Source organism: Hirundo rustica, chromosome 8 (assembly GCF_015227805.2).
Source record: "Hirundo rustica isolate bHirRus1 chromosome 8, bHirRus1.pri.v3, whole genome shotgun sequence".
Taxonomy (NCBI): Eukaryota; Metazoa; Chordata; class Aves; order Passeriformes; family Hirundinidae; genus Hirundo; species Hirundo rustica.
Genome location: NC_053457.1, coordinates 31501455 through 31522304, shown reverse-complemented (window position 1 = coordinate 31522304; position 20850 = coordinate 31501455). Strand labels below are relative to the sequence as shown.

Here is a 20850-nt window from a genome sequence, read left to right as displayed (position 1 = left end):
CTTTCTTGTCACATGTGGTGTTTTACTCTTTGCCTGTGCCCTTGTAGGGAAAGGGGCTGATCTGAGCAAGCCCCTGTGTCGGAAAGCAAAGGACATAAGGAGAGAGAGAAAACTACAGAAGCTCCTGCAGAACCAGATGGGCACAGCAGAAGGCTCTCAACTTCAAGGAGATCAAGCTTTACTCTTGCAAAACTCTAAATCTAAAACAAACCAGCCTAAAAACATTGAAGACTTTGTATTTGTCCCTCTACCTGATGATGCACGACACAAATTAGAGGTAATGTCTTGTTCACTGCTGCTGGAGGCAGATGAAGGAAAAATCTAGTTAAGGAGTTTTTGAAAAACTTAGGTCTGTATTTATGGTTTTATGGAGTAGTGATGGCTTAAATCTTGAAATATATGTGGTACTGAATGATCTATATTTATATAGATATAGATATGCGTCATAGGGGTGCATATCTATCTATATATATGTGTGTGTGTGTATGTATTTATATAAATTGCACAGTTATGGTGCAGCTACACTCTTTTTAACCACAGGAGGGTACTCTTGCACTGCAGTCAGTCCTAGCAGAGGCCAGTTCAGTTCCTAAAATAACTTGCAAATTAATTTCATACAGCGTGACTTGAAAATGAAAAACTTTGAATTAACCGAGTGTTAAATAATGAGAGAAATTCAGTATTTAGGTCTGCAGTATGTAAATACTTAAACTATCTAAGCTGGTGAAACTTGACAAGGAAGCAGTAACTTCATGAAATTAATCAGATAACAAGATATTTGCTCTATACAAGCATCATTGGTGTGTGTTGATGTCTTTGAAAGCTGTAGAAATGAGAGTAAAAAATTTGCTTAACACACAGTGGTTACCACTACATCTACGAGAGACAGTAATCTGGAAGGCTTTGGGGCTTTCTAACATTTGTTAATTATAAAAACCATTTTTCTTGTTATTTTTTCCATAAGCTGGAAAACTAACTAAATGTTTTCCTGATCAATTTCAATGATGGTACCAGAAATGAAAATATTTACTGACTAGAAGCACGAAATTGATCCATCTCCCAAACTCCTTCACATTTCCTGAGTTCTTTAACAGGAGCATGATGGCTTTGTCTGAGCATCTTCATTTAGAAGATGCAGGGAGAATTACAAAGATGAAAAAAGATTTGCTCTTTGTGAAAACAGAACCATTCTGAAAATTAGATAGCTTTTGAAATTAATATGACTTTAATTACTTTTGAAAAGAGAATACACTTCTGCCTATGTAGTAGCATTCTTTTGCTTAGGGAGCAATCATTTTTACTAAGAAGAATGTTTAATTTATAGATTATTTTTAGTATTATTTTTGTGTGTTTAATTGTGATGGTGTGAGACTGGTAACTCCTTATTACACTTAAGTCAATTGAATATGGAAACTCTGCTTCATCTTCCTCTTTCAATTTCAAAAATACCTCGAAATCCCCTTGGGATTATTGCCATAGAAACATGATTTTTGGATGAAGAGCAGAGATTTGAGTCTTCCAAGCCTTTCAAGTATTTTTTTAGTATAGTGTGAGACTATGAGAGAATATTTTAAGTAGCACAGAAAATCTCTTTAAAATTATGATCTGCATAGCTTCTGTTGGTATTATTTCTTGAAAATTGTATAGTTCTTCTCTAGGCATTTTAGTTAATTTGCAGTTTGAAAACCTCTGTTATTCAGGGTAAATATGAAAACCTTCAGTAGCATAAATTGAGCTGGAGAATTAGAAGACTATTGGCCAATGGTAATTAATTTGTGATGGCCCTTATGCAGGCAGGAGGGTAAAATTTCTCTGTGCTGTGATGTTTGTGTTCTGTATAAATGTACAGTTATTGCATGATCCTTTAATAATAAATGTGTTTAACTTCTTCTGAAGGTGAGGGTGGTGAGATCATCTCCACCAAGTTCACAGTTCAAAGCCACATTTCAGGAGTCTTACCAGGTCTATAAACGTTACCAGATGGTTATTCACAAGGACCCACCTGATAAACCAACCATAAATCAGGTCAGAAGGCCAATTTTCATTTTATGCAAAGCTTCCCCTCCATTTCACATGTCCTGCTTCTAGGAGAAGCAAATGTGGATTTTATATCCATTGGATATTCAGGAGCTTGTAAAATACTCTATCCAATAAAATCAACATCCTGAAAGTGCAAACTCTCGATACCTCTTTGTGAGTGCCACAGATATTTGGTTTTAGTTGCAGGCAGAAAAGGTACGGTTGCTGTTGGGTAAGAAATGGAGAGGATGAGGCTCTTGGAGACAGAGATGGGCCTTAAAAATACAAATCCCATAGAAACTAAATCCAGCTGGACACTCAGCCTGATAACTGGCCTCCTTGGCTTTGTTTTGAATGTTTCCATCAGAAGGATACAATGACCAGGGCCAAGATGTGAGCAAAAGTTTATCACACACACAGATTGTTGGTTTAAGGTTCACCAGAGCGAAATAATTCTCTTCACTTCCAATTTAAGGCTTTAAAAAGCAATCTGTGCACTCCATCTAAATTTGCACATTGTTGCTGCTTGAATAGGTGAAGTGTAATGAAATCTGCAATGAATAGGTGGAGTGTAAGATGTGAGAACTGTCAGGTGTGTTACACCTCTATTCTAGAAGGAAAAAAATGCCATGAGTTTGGAGAAACAGTATATGTAGCAAGAACAATTGTTGAACCAGGGCAGTCGATGCCTGGTGCCATTAAAACTTGCCATTAAAAATAAAACATTTTAATAAGTCCTTGAGACTGTGCAATAAGAGTAAAATTTGTAGTTGGCTTGTTAGATATCAGTAAAAATAGGAAGTTGTCTTTATTATTATGTTTGAGACAGAAAACTGACTTCAGAGGCTTTGAAGTGGATAGGAGGAGATCTTTCACTAGCCTGACCTTCAGAAGCAGATGATCTGATGACATGCACTCAAACCAGAATGCTTGTATTTCCCTTGCTCTGAAGGTGAGGTTAGTACCTGTCTCCTTTGAGGACCCCCAGTTCAAAGCATCCTTCAACCAATCTGCCACTTTATTTGCCAAGTATCAGATGTCTGTTCACAAGGAGACACCTTCTGACTGTGGGGAGAACGAGGTACAGTTCACTGCATGCACCTTTCTGGAAACAGCTTCTTCAAATGCACATCTAAATGGTGGGAAATGCTGTCTCTTAGAGCTAACCTAAATATTAAATTATTGAAATGGCCATTTCTGAGGGTTTTTGATGGCAAAAACATCTTCTGCCTTGAAGTTCTTTGGTGTCTTTTACATGCTTCTTCCTAATTTTTCATGTTCTCACTTAATTTAACTGGTGAAGCTTTTAAAAATCTCAATTTTATTTCCATTCCATTGCTAAGCATGCTGCTCAACTGGAGCTCACTGTTACAGTGCAAAAATATCTCACCCTCTGATCCTGTGAGACTTGATGAGAATATGTTACATATGGATAAACCCTGCTCTTAAAAGGGTGTTTACAGAGGATAATCCTAATCTAATAAATTAAAAATAATTAAAAATGGCCACGGGGTTTTGAGCAAGCAGCAGTTCTCCATTTTTCTGGCAGGTGGCACAACCTCCTCATTAGCAGAATTAATGAAAATGCTACCTCAGATCCTTCTATCTGCTGCAGATGTGCAGCTTTATTATTGGTCAGCTAGTCAGGATTTTCTGTTCCTGAGAGTGAACTACCTGCAGCAGTGAAACCTTGTAAACTGGGGCTGTTTTCCAGGTAGAGTTGTAAAACCACATCATAATTTTTGGCTTTAGTTCAAAAGAGTGTAAGGGGAGCCTTTTTTTTTTTTTTTTTTTTTTTTTTTTTTTTTTTTTTTTTTTTTTTTTTTTTTTTTTGTGAGATGTCTGTAATGCTACTCTGGAAAGCCATAAAATCCATTTCACTTTGTTTAGTAAAATAATAGGTCTCATAACAGTAAGTAGTGGTCTCTGCCCTTTTTATAATTGCTGGCATAAGTGGGTTTAATTATAATAATGTAAAAATTGGAGGCATGCCAAGAGAGACTGAGCTATTTACCAGATTTGTACCAAGCATTACCTGGTCAGATTGGAAACTCGATTTTTCTGCAATGATGGAAAGATTTCAGCCTAGAAAGATGTGTTAGGGACAGTCAGATTTTCACCACCTGAAGGTGTGTACAGGCTGTCCTGGGAATTGCTGTTGAATAGGAAGGAGATGGATTTCTGTTCACTGCTAATAGTGTAGCTGATTTTTATCCTCTTTTTCCTTATTGCTTGCCATAGGGGATTCTCTACTTTGCCTTTATCTCCTCTCTTTGGCCTCATGTTTGTGCAGGCTTAGATAATTCCAGGAGAAACAGCTTTTCCCATGTTCCAGACTTGTGATGAAACTTTCCTTTCTCTGGAAGCATCACCACAATCTTCTGTTCCCCTTTCAGTGGCAAGAAGAGGATTGGGTGAGGTAGAAATACATTGTCTCTCTGCCAAATATGTTAATATTCTAGGAACAGTTTGAAGTACTTCCTTGCTCCTGGAATTAAAACCAATTTAGCTTGAAAGAGAAAAAAAAAATAAGATTGGTTTTTATCTTGGCATAAAAGCCACTATTTTCTGCATAGTCTTTTGAAATATTCATTATGCCATTTTTATCTTAGTTTGTCTGGTGTAAGTCGAATCTACCTTGGAAATCCTCTCACCCCTCTCAAGAACTTTTGATCACTTGCTGCAGGAATTCAGCTTCAAAATTGACCTGGTTCTCTCTGTGCTTTGGAGTGGAGTCAATTCCTGATGTTACACAAACTTCTTGGCACTTAAGAATGTTTATGTCAGCATGTTTGTATTGTATGGAATTGGTGTCCTGAGGAAAAAACATAGCAGGCAATTTTCTTGTTGAAGGTTTCTTTATAATACTTGCTCTTAAGTAGTGCTGGGGAAGAACTGATTTTTCAATTTTCCTCTGTGGGAGCACAAAACTTTATTAAGCTCCTGTGTAAATGTGTGGGCATCCACTGTTTGAGGAATATATATATATGTATATATATTCTTACTAGAGTTGTTGGAGAAAGTGAGATGAATTAGGGGGAACCTGAACAGATTGTGAAGTTAAAGTATAGTATAGTTAAAGTGAAGTTAAAGCTATGAACGAGTTAAGATAAAATAATGGAAAATAGGAAGATTGGTGTATCCCTGCCTGTTGGAGAAATTTATCCAAGGATGCTATTGAATTAGCCAAGTTCCTGAGCTGCTCATTTTTGGAAGCTATTGAAGCAACCTGCATTAATGTTTGCCCCATCCTTTGCATTTCTTCTGACATTTATGAAAATGCTTTATGTGAATCTTATCTCAGGTCCAGAATTTTGGCCACCATCTCCCATTCCCAGTATAACAGGGCTTTTTTTGGTTTTGTTGTTTTCTTTTTTGTTGGATTGTTTTTAAAGTAGTGGAAGATGTAATGATGCTTAGATTGAGGAGCTGTGTCTGTAACATACAGAACACCCACAAATGTAATCAATTGCAAGGATTTATTTGTTTGGGTGATTTCCTGGCTTAGTGGTGGTTATATTTATTTTGTGAAATGGTTCAAGCTATAAGGAAAAGAAATTGAAATCGTGAAATCTTGGAAAAACTGAGAAATGGACGCCTCTAATTAACAGAGATGAGAGCATCCTTATATTGAAAAAACTTTGGTTCCCTCTAGCATCAGTGGAAGATCAGTTGGAGCATAAATTATGGAGCTGATCAGCATGTCAAGAGTAAAATAATTATGCAGACAAATCATGTGGGTGAAGGTCTGTCCAGCTTTTTTTTTTTTGTTTTTCATAAGAAAAATAATAAATGCTAGTACAGCTTGGTTGTAATAATTCATGCACAGAGAAATAGATAAATATGGATTTGGAGTCTATTGTTTAAATTGAGTCACTTTTAATAGTCTTTGGTTATATTTCTGGGAAGAAATTTGTAGATTTATATATGTAAGGATGATCTGAGAATAAGAAGAATGTACTTGTGTCCAGTATAATCCCAAGGTTTGGCTCTTTGGATGATCCAATTCCATTGGATTTATGGAAGTTGTGTACTGGCTTGTCCGTGCTTTGCTAAGAGCAGTCCTTATCTGCAAATGTTTTAACTCTTGCTCAGCAGCAAAAATCCCTGTTTCTGGGTAAGAAATGCAGGTAGGGCCTTGAAGAATGCAAATCACCTGGAAGATGTGGTCCAGCTCTACCCCAGCTTCAGGATGATTTCTAAAGTACCTGGAGATAGATATTTCAGAACACTTTGGCACCTGAATCTCTTGTGTTTTAGATGAAGTGATATGACAGATGAAATGGTGCATATAGGTATGGAACTGTGGAAGTCTGGATCAAAAGTCAAAACTTTTTTTTTTGCCTTTTCATCAGAAGAAGGAAATTTCTTGATCCCAATATCAGTGGCTAATTTGGATAGAATAGAGGGCATCTTTAACAGTTTTTAATGATCTCATCAGAGGCTTCACATTTCTGACCCAGTGTCAGAATCCTCAAGTCTTTTTCCAGCAGTCTTTGTCTTTAAGAAACACAGCTGAAGTGTGACTGGAACAAGCTATGTGGCAGCTACACGAGCTAGAAAACATTTCCATAAAAGATCATAAAAATCCTGCAGTAGTTTCCAGAGAGAGCAAGAGTGAGCAGTTTATTGATGTTTAGACCTCCTGAAGCAAACGTTTTATTTAACTTCTCACAAGGGTTTCATAATGACAAACTTGTAGAAAAACAGTATCTGTCTGTTCCCTCTGTGAAAGTAGCTGGGCTCTCTCCTTGCTTTGGGCTTAGCTAAATATTTGTCTTGGAAGAAAAGAATTTCAGGACACACAAAAGATACACTGTTTGAAAAGGTGCAAAAAATTACTGAAATATGTAGAGTGAGGTTTTCCTTTCACCCCCCCCTCCCCCTTTTTTTTTTTTTCCTTTCCTTTTTTAAATTGCTTCCCAGGAATCCACTTGAACTAATAGAGCAAACTGAGTGAGAAGTCTGAGAAATGCCAAGGAGAACGTTCTGATCAGTTCTAATCAAACTTTTAGCTCTCTCTAACCTAGTTTCCTCTCTTATATTCCAGTGAGAGAATACTTAAAAATCAATAGCCTTTGTACATATTTTTAGCCTTCTATACAGCTTTTTTATACAGCTCCTGGAAGCAGAACATCTCACTGCAGTGAACTTGGATTTCACATCCTGGTAGCTCTGACTCAAAGACTTGAAGGAATATTTCTGTGACAGCCTAGTGCCTTTTGTGTGGCCCTTGTGACTTCAGTGCTGTGGATTCATGGATTTTTTTAATGAAATCTCTGTAAGACCAAAAAAAATTTAGGCATCCAGACAATTAAGTGACTTTTCCACAGTCATATCATTTTAGCTCAGATTTTTTTTTGCATCTCAGTTTATCTCATTTTTCCTGATTTCGCCACTGCATTTTCTATGTAAGTCCATAGAAATAAAATTAAATACTCTTCACTGTAAGACTGATAAACCTCCAGTATACTGAGAGGAGTTTTCTTCTGAGCAAGAAAGCCTCAGTGACTTTTGCCACTCCATAAAGGAATTGAAATTGTAACTGAAATGTAGCAGCAATTGTTTCATTAGCCCCAGTCTTGCAGTGAAAACTACATTTGGGATACACATTTAAACTTTAAAGCCTTCTTTCTTTTGTAAACTTCAAATCCTTCTTCCTAAGTTTTGAAGGCTCTTTCTTCACCTTCAGATCTGTGGATATCTCTGAAACTCTATTGTTTTAGCATGTCTGTATTTTTGTAAGCAATTGTTGAAGATGCCAAATAGCTACAAATGCTATATGCTACATTTTATGTGCCCTATTATTTATATGCTCTATGCTACATTACATATGCTATATTTCATATGCTACAAAACACCCCTGGGATAAGTCTTTGATTCCTCTGCTGAGCTCTAGTTTATTGCCCAGTTCAAGGCTGGTTTGGCACCATCTTTTCCTGTAAAAATGCAACATTTTTGTCCCATTTTCCTGATTTCTACAGAAAGAATTTTGGTCATTTTTCTTGGGTAGGGTTGTTAGCAGCTTCTCCTCACCTTATTAAAAGTCTGACTCATTTTAACTTTTTCACTGCACAGCTTTATGGTTAAGACTGATTCTAATCTGTTTTGGGTAAGGAAGATTGTTTCAGTTCAAATATGGCAGCGCAGAGGTGATGCACTGGATTTGCAGGTTTTATGATTTGTCATAATTTTTTTTTTTTATTTCACTATGAGCCTGCCACTTCTGTGAAAAATAAAGCAAAAAAAACCCCCTCATAACCAAACTCCTTGGTTTATTTTAATCCCATTCAGAGACTGGATTTAAAAAAACCTTTCTGCATCCCAAGGAAAAGGGCAAGTACTCAGTTTTCCTTGTCTGTGAATTGCAAATACAAGCAAACTCTTAATGCTGCCAAAGGGGAAATGATAAATGAATGCTTTTTGTGGAATATCTCAGATAATTGGTAACTCAGGACAGTTTCTGCTGGTGACAGCTGGAAGGTTTCCTGAGAAGGACGTGATGTCCTCCTGTGACCTCAGGAACCTTCCCTTCCAGAAATCCCTGAGCTGCCAGGTGAAACCCGCTCCTGGTTTAGCAGCTGAATCTCTTCCCCCATGTGTAAAATGGAGCAAGTGTTAACACTCTGCTTTATTACCTCTTTTTAAAGCTGTGCACGTGCTCTTACTCCAGCAAGAAGCTTTGGGTTGAACCCAACCTGCCTTTTATTTTTCTGCCTTTTTTTTTTTTTTTCCCCTCCCTTTGATTTCATTCTCAGTGATGTGTTTTTTCTTTTAGGTTTATTAATTATGTTTAAGCTTACTCCCTGTTGTTGAGATGATTCTTTCTGGCAGCTGTAATTAGTTTGCAGCAAAGTAAAAATGTTGAGGATTTCTTATATATTATAAAGCTTTTAAAAGTTTATGTAAATCAGTTGGTAATTAAAATTAGAAAAACATGGCTTTGTGAAGGGAATTCGAATTGTGCTTGTGTGACATACTGAGTTATTTTAAATGCAGTATCAACTTTTGGCTGTATTTCTTTCATGGTTTATTGGATAATTTTAAATTGTGTTCATAATAATTGTGCAGTGTTAGATGAGTTTGTTGATTTAGAAATTGAATCTAGTGGTTTCTTCTTTTTACATAAATGTACAGACTAGTTCAAGAAAATTATCCAACCTCTGAACCAGGTATCATCGGGTGAAATAATTTTCAACAAGACTTGCAGTGGGTTTTTTTTCCTTTGAGATTGTGATACAAATTCAGGTGCAGTTAAGAATTTTTTCCTAGTAGCTGTAGCAGCAGAAGTTATGCTTAGGTACACTTAAAAATTCCCTCTTCACCCTCAGAGCCAAAGGATTGGGCAGCAGGGCCTGGAGGATTGATAAAACTATTTGAAAAGTGTCGTGGGCTCAGATTTCTCACCATAGGATTTAGTTTGCACTATACAGCTAAAGTTACAGGTTAGGAACTATTGGGGGTCTTCTGAGTTGAAAATTAATAGCACATGGTTTATTTTTTCTGAAACCTGCACTTTCTAAAAGCACTGGCTGTAGGGATGGATGCACTCATAGCGTAGGAATTTGTAACTGTGTGTTTTTATTTCAGCCAAAAAACTGAATAATTCAAAATTTTAATTACCTTTTTTTTCCTTTAAATATTATTGGTGATTTTTTTCCTTATCCACAAAACCAATTCTACATTTTAATTAAGGTACCACAGTTGTTTTTTTTTCCGAACTCTAAGTAATTTAGAGTGACAGTGACTAGGTCTGACATGGTAAATTATACAAAATGCACAATGCCCTGCCTTCACCATCACAATGTAGAAATTCAGTGTTCTTCCATAAAGTCTGTGTCCAAAGGTTTCTCATCAATCCATAGATCAGCAGGACAAGATAACCAAGATGAGGCACCAGTGGATACTGCTGGCACTTTTTATTGTTGCCTGCTTTCCTCTCTTCCCCTTCCCTGGGAAAAATGGGATGGCTGACAAGCAATCACCCCATTTTCTTGTATTCCCCTTTAATTAATCTCAGAACTTAATGGAATTCTTGACAACAAAATCTTGACAGCAGTCAGGTTTTTGTCAGTGTCTATATGTATTCTTTTAATCTAACTTTTAATTTAAATTTCCTATTTACTATTGCTTTGCAGTGTGGGAACTGCTGACTTATTAAATCACCCAGCCATTACAAGAGGGAGAATTAAACTGTGTATTAAAGAAGTTATTTAACAAGGGAATGTTTGGGATTAAATACATACCAGAACTTTGCAACGTATTTAATGTGGACTCCACCAATAAGGAAGTATTTGTATCAAATAAGTAAATGATAGTGAGTAAATAAGTATTGTATTTTATTACACTGAGAATCCTGGACAAGCTCCAGATCATTAAAACATTGCCTTTTTGGGTAATTATTGGCAGCACATCATTTTATATTGAGTCAAAAATCCAGGTTTGAAATGCTTGCACTTTCAGGAGGTTGATTTTCTTTCCCCTTCCTCTTCTTTAAACTTAAAATGAGCTTGCTTTTAATTTTGAATGTAAATTAATTAATTTCTGCTAAGGGGTATGAGGGCCTCTCTTTGTTGATAAGGGAACAATGGTGATCAGTGGAACAGTGGGAAAAGACTCCCTGTTGCAAGAAGTCACAGAGGAGGATAATGTGTAATTTAAAATGAAGGACACAGAAACAGACCTGTATTACAGGCTGATAATTCTCCCACATCACATTTTTAAAGCCATCTCCTGTTTCATAGAAAAGCCAGTACTTTGCATAGTTAATTAATATAAGTTTGTACTTCTAAACAGAATGTGAGAGTTTAAGTGTTTAAATGCAATTTCCAGAAACAAAGTCTGATGATGCTTTTCAAAGACATGGATTTGAAAGAGTGTATTTGACTATTAATATATCCTACCACGTTGCTGATAGTTTTCTTTCTTTTTCTGCTTTGCATATTTGGGCTGTTTTCTTGGGCATGTGTTACTGCTGGATCCACCTCGATGCAGTTCACACGATTCCTCTGTGATTCCCCTCTGGAGGTACGTATTCATTCAGGGTGGGAGTTTTGAAATGAATGTATTTAGTTTATTTTGTGTAATGAATGTAGGAGTGTCCTCTATGCCATCACTAGAGGCGGTGAGGGTGACTGGCACGGAATTCCTGTCTTCACCAACTAGCAAGGACGACTCTGCTGTGTTTCCAAAGGAGCCTGAGGTTTCCTTTGCTGGGTAATAAGCTACCACTGAATTTCATAGCACTGCATTAAAAAGTAGAAGCACAAAAGGTCGTGTCTTTCATGGGGTTTGATTTATTTCTATGAAAAGAAAAGAATGTGTTACTAAATAACTTGCTAAACTTGTGTGTGACTACAACCTGAGGTAAAAGTTGAGGAGGGATGCTGTTCCTTCATTTCAAGTGAGCAAACTGCCATGGATTCCTTGCAGTGTCTTTCTTGTTAGTCTTAAAGAGCTCGGGACGGCGTGACTGTAATGAAATTGTCAGGTTATAGTAATTACCCTGGTAATTTGATCTGTCGCAGTTTGAGTGAATCCATGTGTGGAGAGTTTGTTGCTTTTCTCTGCTGAGTCCGCTGGCCTTTGCATTCCTGAAAGCTGAAGAGTAATAGAGCTCATTAGACTTTATAGGAAAAGGGCTTTTATCACCTCGTCAACTCGTGCAGCAGACTGCCATTATATTCTTAATTTTGTATGGCTACGTAGATGTTGATGCACACTGCCCTGCCAGGTTTATACCCGTATTGTTTCTTACAGACACTTTTTATTGACATTTCTAAGCTTGAATTAAATTTTGTGTGGCACCACTACAGATGTCTTCAATTAGATGAAGTTAAATAAAAGGGGTTATATATCAGAGGCCAAGGGATTCTTGAAATTCTTTATTCTGAAACAGTTGCCACAAGCAAATCTAGCAGTGTGTAGTCTGTTTACTCTTTTGAACAAAAATAATTTAAAGTAAAATTTAAATCTTACATGTTTTCAATTTGTAATTTTTGGAGTTTTTAATGTTATCATTAGCTGCAAATAGTATGAACAGCCAAACTCTTCCTGTCTTTTTTATTTCCTCATTTTATTATTCAGTTTAGTTTCTGTTTTGGCTATGGGCTCTGGCAGAAAAAATGCCTTAAAGAAAAGATACAATATGAAGTAGCAGAAAACTAGGCAGTTTTCTAGCAGTAAACAGCATAATGTAAAGTGAATTGTTTAAGGTGGGTTTTCTTTATTCATCCTTTCATTTTAGAGACCAAATAACCATTTGCCATTTTACCAGTTCACACAGGCGAATGTGGAATGGTGGGAATGGTTCGGCACAGCCAGAACACCGTGGGCTGGGACCTGGCTCTTGCCAGGGTGGGAGGATCCCTGGAAGAAAGTTCCAGGGGAAATCCTGACTGTTCAGGGTGTGATTCCTTGTTTTTGGTGCTCAGTGAGTGAGGGGGATGTCGTGGGCCAGTTGTGTCAGCATCACTGATGGTCATCTCAGTGTTTGTCCTGCCCAAGTTGCTCCATCTTGTCCTGGAAGAGCAGCTGGAAGGAGCCTCAGCACTCGGGTGCGCCATGGTGTTATGCAGTCGAGGGATAATTTTGTTGTATTATTTATTATTCTCTAATTGCTGCTTAAACTTTTTTTTTTTTTTTCATCTTGACTGATGTTAAGCATTAAACTGACAATTTTGTAAAACTGTTGTCAAAGTCACCTCTTTGAAAGAGCTGGTGATTTATGCCCATTGTTTTGGCTGTGTTAATTTTAAATACTTTGGTCCTTCTGGATTGATTCCAGGGCTAGTGTATAATTTTGGGTAGATAAGATAAGCTCTTTTTGGTGGGGCTTGCTCCCCTGATGTCACTGGTGTATTTTACATCACCCTTGACAAACACAGTCCCAGTGGAGATGTCAGTGGTGTGAAATGGAAAATGTTTCATATTCTAGACCTGTTGCAGGTCAAATTGCCTGGATAGTGCACAGGAAATCGAGTTAAAGGAGCCAAGTATTCATTGAGAAATGGGAGAAAATGTAATACTGACAAGCATTATAAAGGATTACATTGTATGAGAATTTTTGAAGGTGGAGAGAAATCTTACTCTTTTTAAAATGTTATTTGCTTAATGTAACAGAGATCCCTGACTGTTTTGCCTGAAATCAGTGCTGTGCTCATTATGTCTGTTCCAGAACATAGACTCTCTTATGTTCATGACATTTCACTGTAACTGCATTAGTGAAATAACTGCAGATTGTACTTTACCAAAAGTTTTAACTGATGTTAACGCTTCAGTTTGCAGAGGTCCAGTGACCAAATCCGTGTGCTGCTCTTTGGAGGTTTGGGGTCATACACAGGCACAGCATTTGTTTAACTTCAGAAGACTTTGCTTTCAGTGAAAATCTTTTCAATGGTGGCTTAGACTATCTTCTTTAACATTCACTAAATCCTATATGATGAATTTTTGACAAAGAAAGAAAAATCTGTTTTAACTGAAACTTCTTTAAGCAAGTCTGTATTCTATTACCAACCACATTTCCTCATGGCTTTGAGATGTTTCACTTTCCTGTTGCTGACTGCACTCTGAGAGGGGAACCTAACCTGTGCTGAGAAATCCTTAGAGAACATCTTTTACTTGACTGTGTCCCTGCTTAAAACTGTTACCGCTGACCATGTGATTTCTTTGGGCTCTGTTGAAAAGTTGATGGTACTGAACGAAACCATAACTGTTGGATAAGTGGGCTTTACCTGAACAAGAGAAACCCAGTTTAATATGCTATATCTGAGTTTCATGTTCTCACATACTGCAAATGTCTCACTACTCTCAAATGTTTCATCATTTCACATTTAGGGTATTCGTAGCTCCACAGTTGGTTTTATAGGTATATAACTATATAAAAATTCAAACATATTGTTATGTAGCCTTTATTTTGGTACTTGCTGGTTGAGCAAGCCAGTTGAAATGATTTTTGTTCACGTGATTGATGTCTTTTGACACATGTGGTACCAATTAGAGTAACTTCTCTTGCCTATCATCTCTTCAGTCTGGGCTACTGTATCAAAATACTTGATTAAACCCACCTTCTGCTGTCGTAATGCAAAACAGTTGGTAATAGCAGGCAATATTGTCAGATTTATTGAGTGAGAAGCAGTTTTCTGAAGACCTGGCAATGCAGTGAAAAACATGACTAGATGGATAATTAAGTTGAGCACAGTGGAATTCAGGATTAAAGTAAACTTGACGTGGGAGAAAATGGCGTGCCAGAATTGGTTGTGTAATACAGTTTAAATTAGGGAGATCATTTTCTTCTTAACTTCAAGCATCAGTTTCTGGCTCGAGGTGCTTTACCCCATCCAGAGTCAAACTTCAGTGCACACCCGAAACCACAGCACACAACAATAGCCAGTCCCTTGGTGTTCTTGCAGGATTTGCTCTGACGTGGGCTGACAAACAAGAGGTTCTGCAGATTTTGTTGCCACACAGTTTCAGGTCCTTGGATAAAAGATGTTTTGTTAGTTACAGAGAGTAAAAATCATATGAGGAATAAGCTGCTCAGGATTTTTTTATAAATGAAGTAAATCTGAAGTCCTCTGAAGTAAATTTAATGGTCCCTTTGAGGAACTCAGTTTCTGTGGGTAAAGTGCTTCCAGTGCTTGGGGATGTGGAGGAGGGAATCTGGGGGGTCCTTGCTGCGACAGGGAGTGTTGGAGGCACCAGGTTTGCATGTAATAATTCATTAATAGCTTGATGAATTGTGGTTTGTCCTGTCAGTTCCATAAGTGCTGGATGGCAGAAGCTATTTCAGATTCAAGTTTGGGATGCATGACACGTGGCTTATACCCACCGTGAGTACAGCGAAGGCCACAAAAGATCCAGTAACCAACATCGTTTTCCCTGCCTTTCAAACACCTTTTCTCCTTTTTCTAAATACAGATGGCCAGCAACATTTTTCACAGTACTTCCTTGCGCGTTGAAATTCTCATAAAAACTGTTTTCATACAAAGTCTGTCGGAGGAGTTAATCCCTTTCTTGTTGTTGCTTAGGCGGAGCACGCCCCAAACGGGCCGGAATGTGGCTATGGCTCCTTCCACCAGCAGTACTGGCTGGATGGGAAGATAATTGCTGTTGGTGTCATTGATATCCTGCCCTACTGTGTGTCCTCGGTCTATCTGTACTACGACCCAGACTTCTCTTTCTTATCTTTGGGAGTCTACTCTGCCTTACGGTAAGAGGACGTTTCTTGTTATCTGCTTGGACGGAACAGTAGGAATTGATACTTGTTTCTAAACGTGGGGTTTTATTTTTAGTCTGAATATACACTGGTAGCACTACCTTTAGCAAAGTACTTGTGGAGGGGTTGGTTGCCTTCCAAGTAAATTTTTAATTGCCATCCTTGACTAGGGATGCATCTTTCTAGTTAGCTAAATACTTTCACAGGTTAAAAAAACACGCAGAAACAAAATCCCTTGTTTTTATTGCCCCTGAAAATAATTTAATACTGCTTGGTTTCAGCAGGAGAAGCCCCTTTTTTTTTCTCTGAGTAGAAATAATTTTTCCTTTGACCTTTTTCTTAGCCCAGTCACCAAATGAAATTAATCACTTTTATAGTTTTATGCACATTGAGATCATAAATAACAGAGTACCTAAAAAGCGTTGTCTTCTGAATTAGTGCTCTCCTGCTGTACTAGCACTAAGTATATTTTTCAGGTATGTTAATCTCATTATCTTTCTCTTCAGAAAGCCTGATGGAGAGAGTAATCCTATGAATTTTAAAGCCTGAAATTAACTATCCAACATGGCCTTGCAAAACAGTAGGAATTGTGGGTATTGCATTTCACTGTGAATAAAACTTGTATGTGGAATTGCAAGTTACTGCTTTTCTTCCATAGGCAATTTTATGATTCCATTGTTACTATAAGTGAAAAAAAAAAACCCCACCAAACCCTAAATGAGTGGAAATACTTGTGTAACTCTGTTTTTTTTCTTACCTTTTTTACTTTGTTTATATGAAATGAGTTGGCCACAGACAAATGTGGTGCTCCCAGGGAGGTGCTCATGAAGCAGCTGGGTTGGAGCCTCATGCCAGACATGTCTATTTGCAAGTCTGAGAAGCTGTAGCATGAATCTTTTCACCTGTTGAGATTTGCACTGCACCCTGTCAGGTGCAAAGGGAGCCCTGGAATTGTGAGATCTTTCTCCAAGGCCTCCTGTTGAGAGGCTCCTTCTCAGCTCTTCTCAGTGCCAGCCTCCAGACTGAGTAAATGGCACGATTTGAACTGTGTGAAGCACAAACGCCACTTTTTGGAAACTTCTTGCCGCAATTAGTTCATAAACCTTTGCTATGAGTAATATACCACGTGCAGTTTAATATCTCAGAGGTCTAATCTGAATTTGATTGGATTTTGATTAGGATCTGACAATTTTATGGGATTAATCAGAATTAACAAATGTGGAAAAACATTGGAACTCCTATGACTTAAGAGTTGATTTTTTTTCTCTTAATGGTCTAGATTTTTAGAACTATTTCATTACAAATGTTAAATACTTGAAAATTGACTGGGTTTTGTCCTTGCAAGATGAACATATAAACTACTAAGTCCTCCTAAGAATTATTTTTTAGTTTTTGTACATATCACATTACTTTATGTAATAATAGACTGACATAATCCATGCTTACGAATTCTTTAAATGATTTTAAATTTTCTACATAATAAATTTAAAGCTCTGTCGCTGCACTGTGCGTGCATGGCTCAACTTGTGAAAAAGCAGCTTGTAAATTCTGCAGCATTTAAGGCAATAAAAATGAGTTCCCAACAGTCCTGGAGGGAGCCAACCTCGTTCTTCTTTCAAAAAGGGGGAAAAAACCATTGAGTTAGGGAGGACTTGGGAAGTTGCAAAGGAATCTGATACCTTCAAAGCTGTTGCCAATTTTACTCTGAGGAGTTTGGACTGCGTTGCTGTCACTTCCACTTCATGCCACTCTGAGAATTGCTGCTGCTGCTGAGTTGCAGAAAGGATGGGATTTGAGAATCTTTTGAAATATGTAGGTGTGTGAGTGGAGAATGAGGGGAGAAGAAGCTGCTTGGAAATGCCAGGCTTGCCAAAGGAATAAAAAAAATCAAGAAGTACTGAGTAATACTAATTTAATTTTAAGGGATAAATTGCCTCCAGGGTTTGTAGATGCTTCCTATATGAATGTACTCATATCTTGGATCAGAGAATAGATTGTGTTGGAAGAGACCTTTTAAATATCATCTCTTCCAACTCCAGCAGTGAACAGGGACATCTTCTTATCCCTTTGACACAGAAAGTGAGAACCAGCATCCATTTTTTATCAAATTTCTTACAGAAGCAATCTGCACAGATAGAAATGCTGCAAAAATGATCATTATGGAGGAAGCACTGGCTCGGTCTCTGCAGTAGCAGTGCTTTCCTTGTGCCAGTAAAATAAAAAGCAAACTTTTTTTTGGACTACACTGACATTTTTCTTTCACAATAAATGAGAAAGTCATGCAAACTAACATGGGATGGGTAAAAATACCTTTTGTTTCATAAAGGTGGATGTTTTTACATGCAAATTGCTGAAGCATAAATGATAGAACAAACGAGGCTTATCCTTGAAGCTTATTTTTCAAAAACACTCTGATGTTTTCCTGAGCCATGTTAACCAGTAGAATTCCAGAATACCAATAAGTTTCTGCAGAATTCTAATGTACACGAATATTGACAAGAATCATATTAAACAGAGGATCTTAGTCATTTTTATTTCAATTCAAATCAGGCAGTTGGCAGACCAAACACAGAAATGAAAGTGTTTTTAAGCCTGGCATGGTGTTGTGCATTTTGGTGATTTGTTTTTTAGGTTTCCAGGTAATAATTTTCAGTTTATTATGTTTGGAATTTTAAAAAACATTAGTTTGGAGTTCATGATCCTAATTTTTATTTTATAGAAGTCTAGTCCTTTATATAGATTAAAAGCCAGGTAGCTGTAAAATATTTCAATATGAAGAGGTAAAATGGCTTGAAGAATTGTATTCAAATGTAATTAGTCTTTTCTTTCCCCTCACAGGGAAATTGCTTTTACTAGACAGCTTCATGAAAAAGCTCCTGATCTCTGTTTTTATTACATGGGTTTCTACATTCATTCATGCCCGAAAATGAGATACAAGGTAAAGTGTGTTTTCACTTATTTCCTTAGTGTGCTGTTATTCGAAGCTTTTGACAGTGTTCATAGTAACATAATATTTCGTAATTGTCATTTTGGATTTTAATGTAGACTTTGTATGGTTAAATTTGAATGCTGGTTACTATTTAACTTGGCTTAGGGATTTTTTTTTTTTTTTTTCCAATTTAGCTGCATGTGCTATTTATTACATCTTGGCTTGAGAGAGGTTTTCAAGGCTGTCAGATAACAGTTGGTCATTTGGTTACCTGGCTATCTCGTGTTTACAGTATCTCTTCCAATACACTAAAATTCTCCCTTTTTTGAGGTTGGCAAATTTGTAACTTAGTGACTCCAGGCAGTGATAAGATATCTTCTTGGTCTTGGCTGGGTTTTACTCTTTATTTTTTGTTTGAGGCTGGGGACTTTCTCTGCCCATGAAGCCAGTGAGAAGTTTGGTGAGCAGAGATTTTGGGGCAGAGATTTTGGGGCAGAGCAGATTTTGAGGAGAGGATCAGGAGAATCCACAGAACATTTACAATAACCCCTGTTGGCTTCAGCTGTGTTCAGACCTCAGTGCTTTAGAGTGTCTCTGTTGTGGTTTTAGTTCTTGTGATTGTGGCACCTTTTCCCTTTAAACATATCACTATTTTTGGATATTATTATGATACAATTTCAGAGTACTGAACATTATTGCAATTTGCTGAACACTTACACATAATCATTTTTATCTGCTAATAATGTGGAAAGATAAAAAGTTCACAAAATCTAGAGAAAGAGGCAAAGTGTTTTCAGTTCCTCTTTTCCCCCTCTCAAAATGTGCTAAAAATCTGCAGTGTTTTCAGCTGCCTTTCAAATAGTGAGGCTCATTAAAGTGACGGTTGGGAAGGAATTTCATCTTGATTATGACCTACACTGCAGGTGACTGTGATGATTCAGTTTTCTGAAAAGAGCAAATCCCTCTTGTTTTGTTATTTTGTGTGTGTGTGTGTGTGTGTGTGTGTGTGTCCATGTCCCCTTTGCCAACTTGAATTTTCATGTCCATTTGCTGGCCAAACAAAGAGAATATTAAGTTTGGTGGAAGAAGATGGGTGAGTTGGAAAAAACTGCCTTCTGTCATCTGAATCATCTTTAAAGGCTGTCACATCACCAGCTTGAACCAAAGGTTTTGATTATTTCCTTTATTCTTTGGAGATATTTAAAAGTTTGGGGTGATTTGTTTATGTTGAGACACTGCAATTGAACATCCCTTGTCTCTTCTACAACCTGCATGGTTCAAGACTTGTAAAGATGTCATTTACCAGGGCACTCAAGAAACAAATCTGGCAATAATGGCAAAAAAATCCCATTTCTGAAAGATGTCATGGCTAAGAAACTTTGGGTTCAGCTGCTTGTAGTGCTTTACTAAAAAAAATGAACTTTGTGTACATGGATTAAATAAAGCTCACACATGAGGCATTGCATTAAAGGAACCACTCTACATTTGTATTATTTATTATAATGTTTTGTTGGGCCTGTGCTGCAATTTGAAAATGGTTGCATCAAGAATACAACACTCCCACAACACTTCTCGATTTCATTCTTAAATAATGGAAATTGATTAAAATGTAGTGGGAGGATTTTACTTTTTGTTTCCTTCACAAAAGCTCTTTTTCTTCCCTAGCTTAGAATTAATGACTATTTGATATGACTGTGATTTGGTAGAATATATATTTTAGTCTTCTAGAAACCTACATATGTCAATGTGTAAGGTAATTAAAGCTGGGACTGGGGAGGGTAAGAAGAAAACACACATAACTCTCTGCTGGGACAGCAATAATCTAATAAATGAATTGCAAGGGCCTTTATTCTGGTTTTTTAATTTTTTTTTCCTGGATGCATTTGTTTCAGAAGTAAGATAAAAGTAATGGAATTGAAAATCAGATTGACATTAATTCTGTAGTTCCACTTTTCCCTCTCTGAAATAGAACACCAGAACCAAATTATCAGCTTAAGCTCTGAAATGCACCTGGATGATGCTGCTGCTCTTGTGAAGTGATTGGGAGTGGTGAAGTAGGGTGGGGAAGTACTGACTTTGCAGATTAAGTAATTTCAGTAATGCCTGGTTGACTTAGAGGCATTTTGTGTCGAAGACTGCTTTATTGCAGTTTAATAGAGATGTTAGAGGCTCCCTTCCCTTAAGGACATTGCTGTGGAAGAGTGTCAGGCTGTGGGTGACTGATGCTAAACTGGTGTCAGGTAAGGAAATTGAATGCAGGAAAGAAAATTAAGGAGCTGGAAAGCTACCCATTGGGTTTCTAGCCTTTTTCATGTCAATTTCTTTGCAAATTCATTGTCCTGGGATGTTCAGAAATGGAGGCTGAGCACAGGAGCACTTCTCTGTATGAGAAGTGTCTTATGAGAGCACAGGCACTTATTTACAGTGAAGGCACAGGATTTGGGGAGTAGTTATTGGGAGTCAGTGTGAGCATTTCATCTGAAGGATTTTCTTTCCACAACTGGTACAATTTGGTATAGGAATGGGGTGTAATCCAGAGGAAGATTGGAGGCCTGATAGTCCTGGAAGCAGATCCTAGAGCTGGGATTCCTCTGGCACAGCAAGAGAATTGGAGAATTCTGGATTCTCAGGCAGGAAGATGAATGGTTAGAGTATCAACTAACCCATGGATCAGACATAATTACAG

General features: G+C 37.4%; 1 protein-coding gene across 13 annotated transcripts in view; it reads left to right on the top strand.

Annotated features, from left to right (window-relative positions):
• ATE1 (arginyltransferase 1) overlaps positions 1-20850 on the top strand; it is a 66154-nt gene that overhangs the window by 5563 nt on the left and 39741 nt on the right. For 9 of the 13 annotated variants that reach the window (XM_040071575.1, XM_040071574.1, XM_040071572.2 and 6 more), the window contains exons 6-10: positions 48-277; positions 1897-2025; positions 11014-11046; positions 15048-15229; positions 18074-18173. In XM_040071575.1, coding sequence (XP_039927509.1) covers positions 48-277; positions 1897-2025; positions 11014-11046; positions 15048-15229; positions 18074-18173 — 674 coding nt within the window. Of the gene's footprint in view, positions 1-47; positions 278-1896; positions 2026-2971; positions 3101-11013; positions 11047-15047; positions 15230-18073; positions 18174-20850 lie in introns of all 13 variants that reach the window. The other 4 variants (XM_040071579.1, XM_040071578.1, XM_040071573.2 and 1 more) reach the window with 1 other exon arrangement.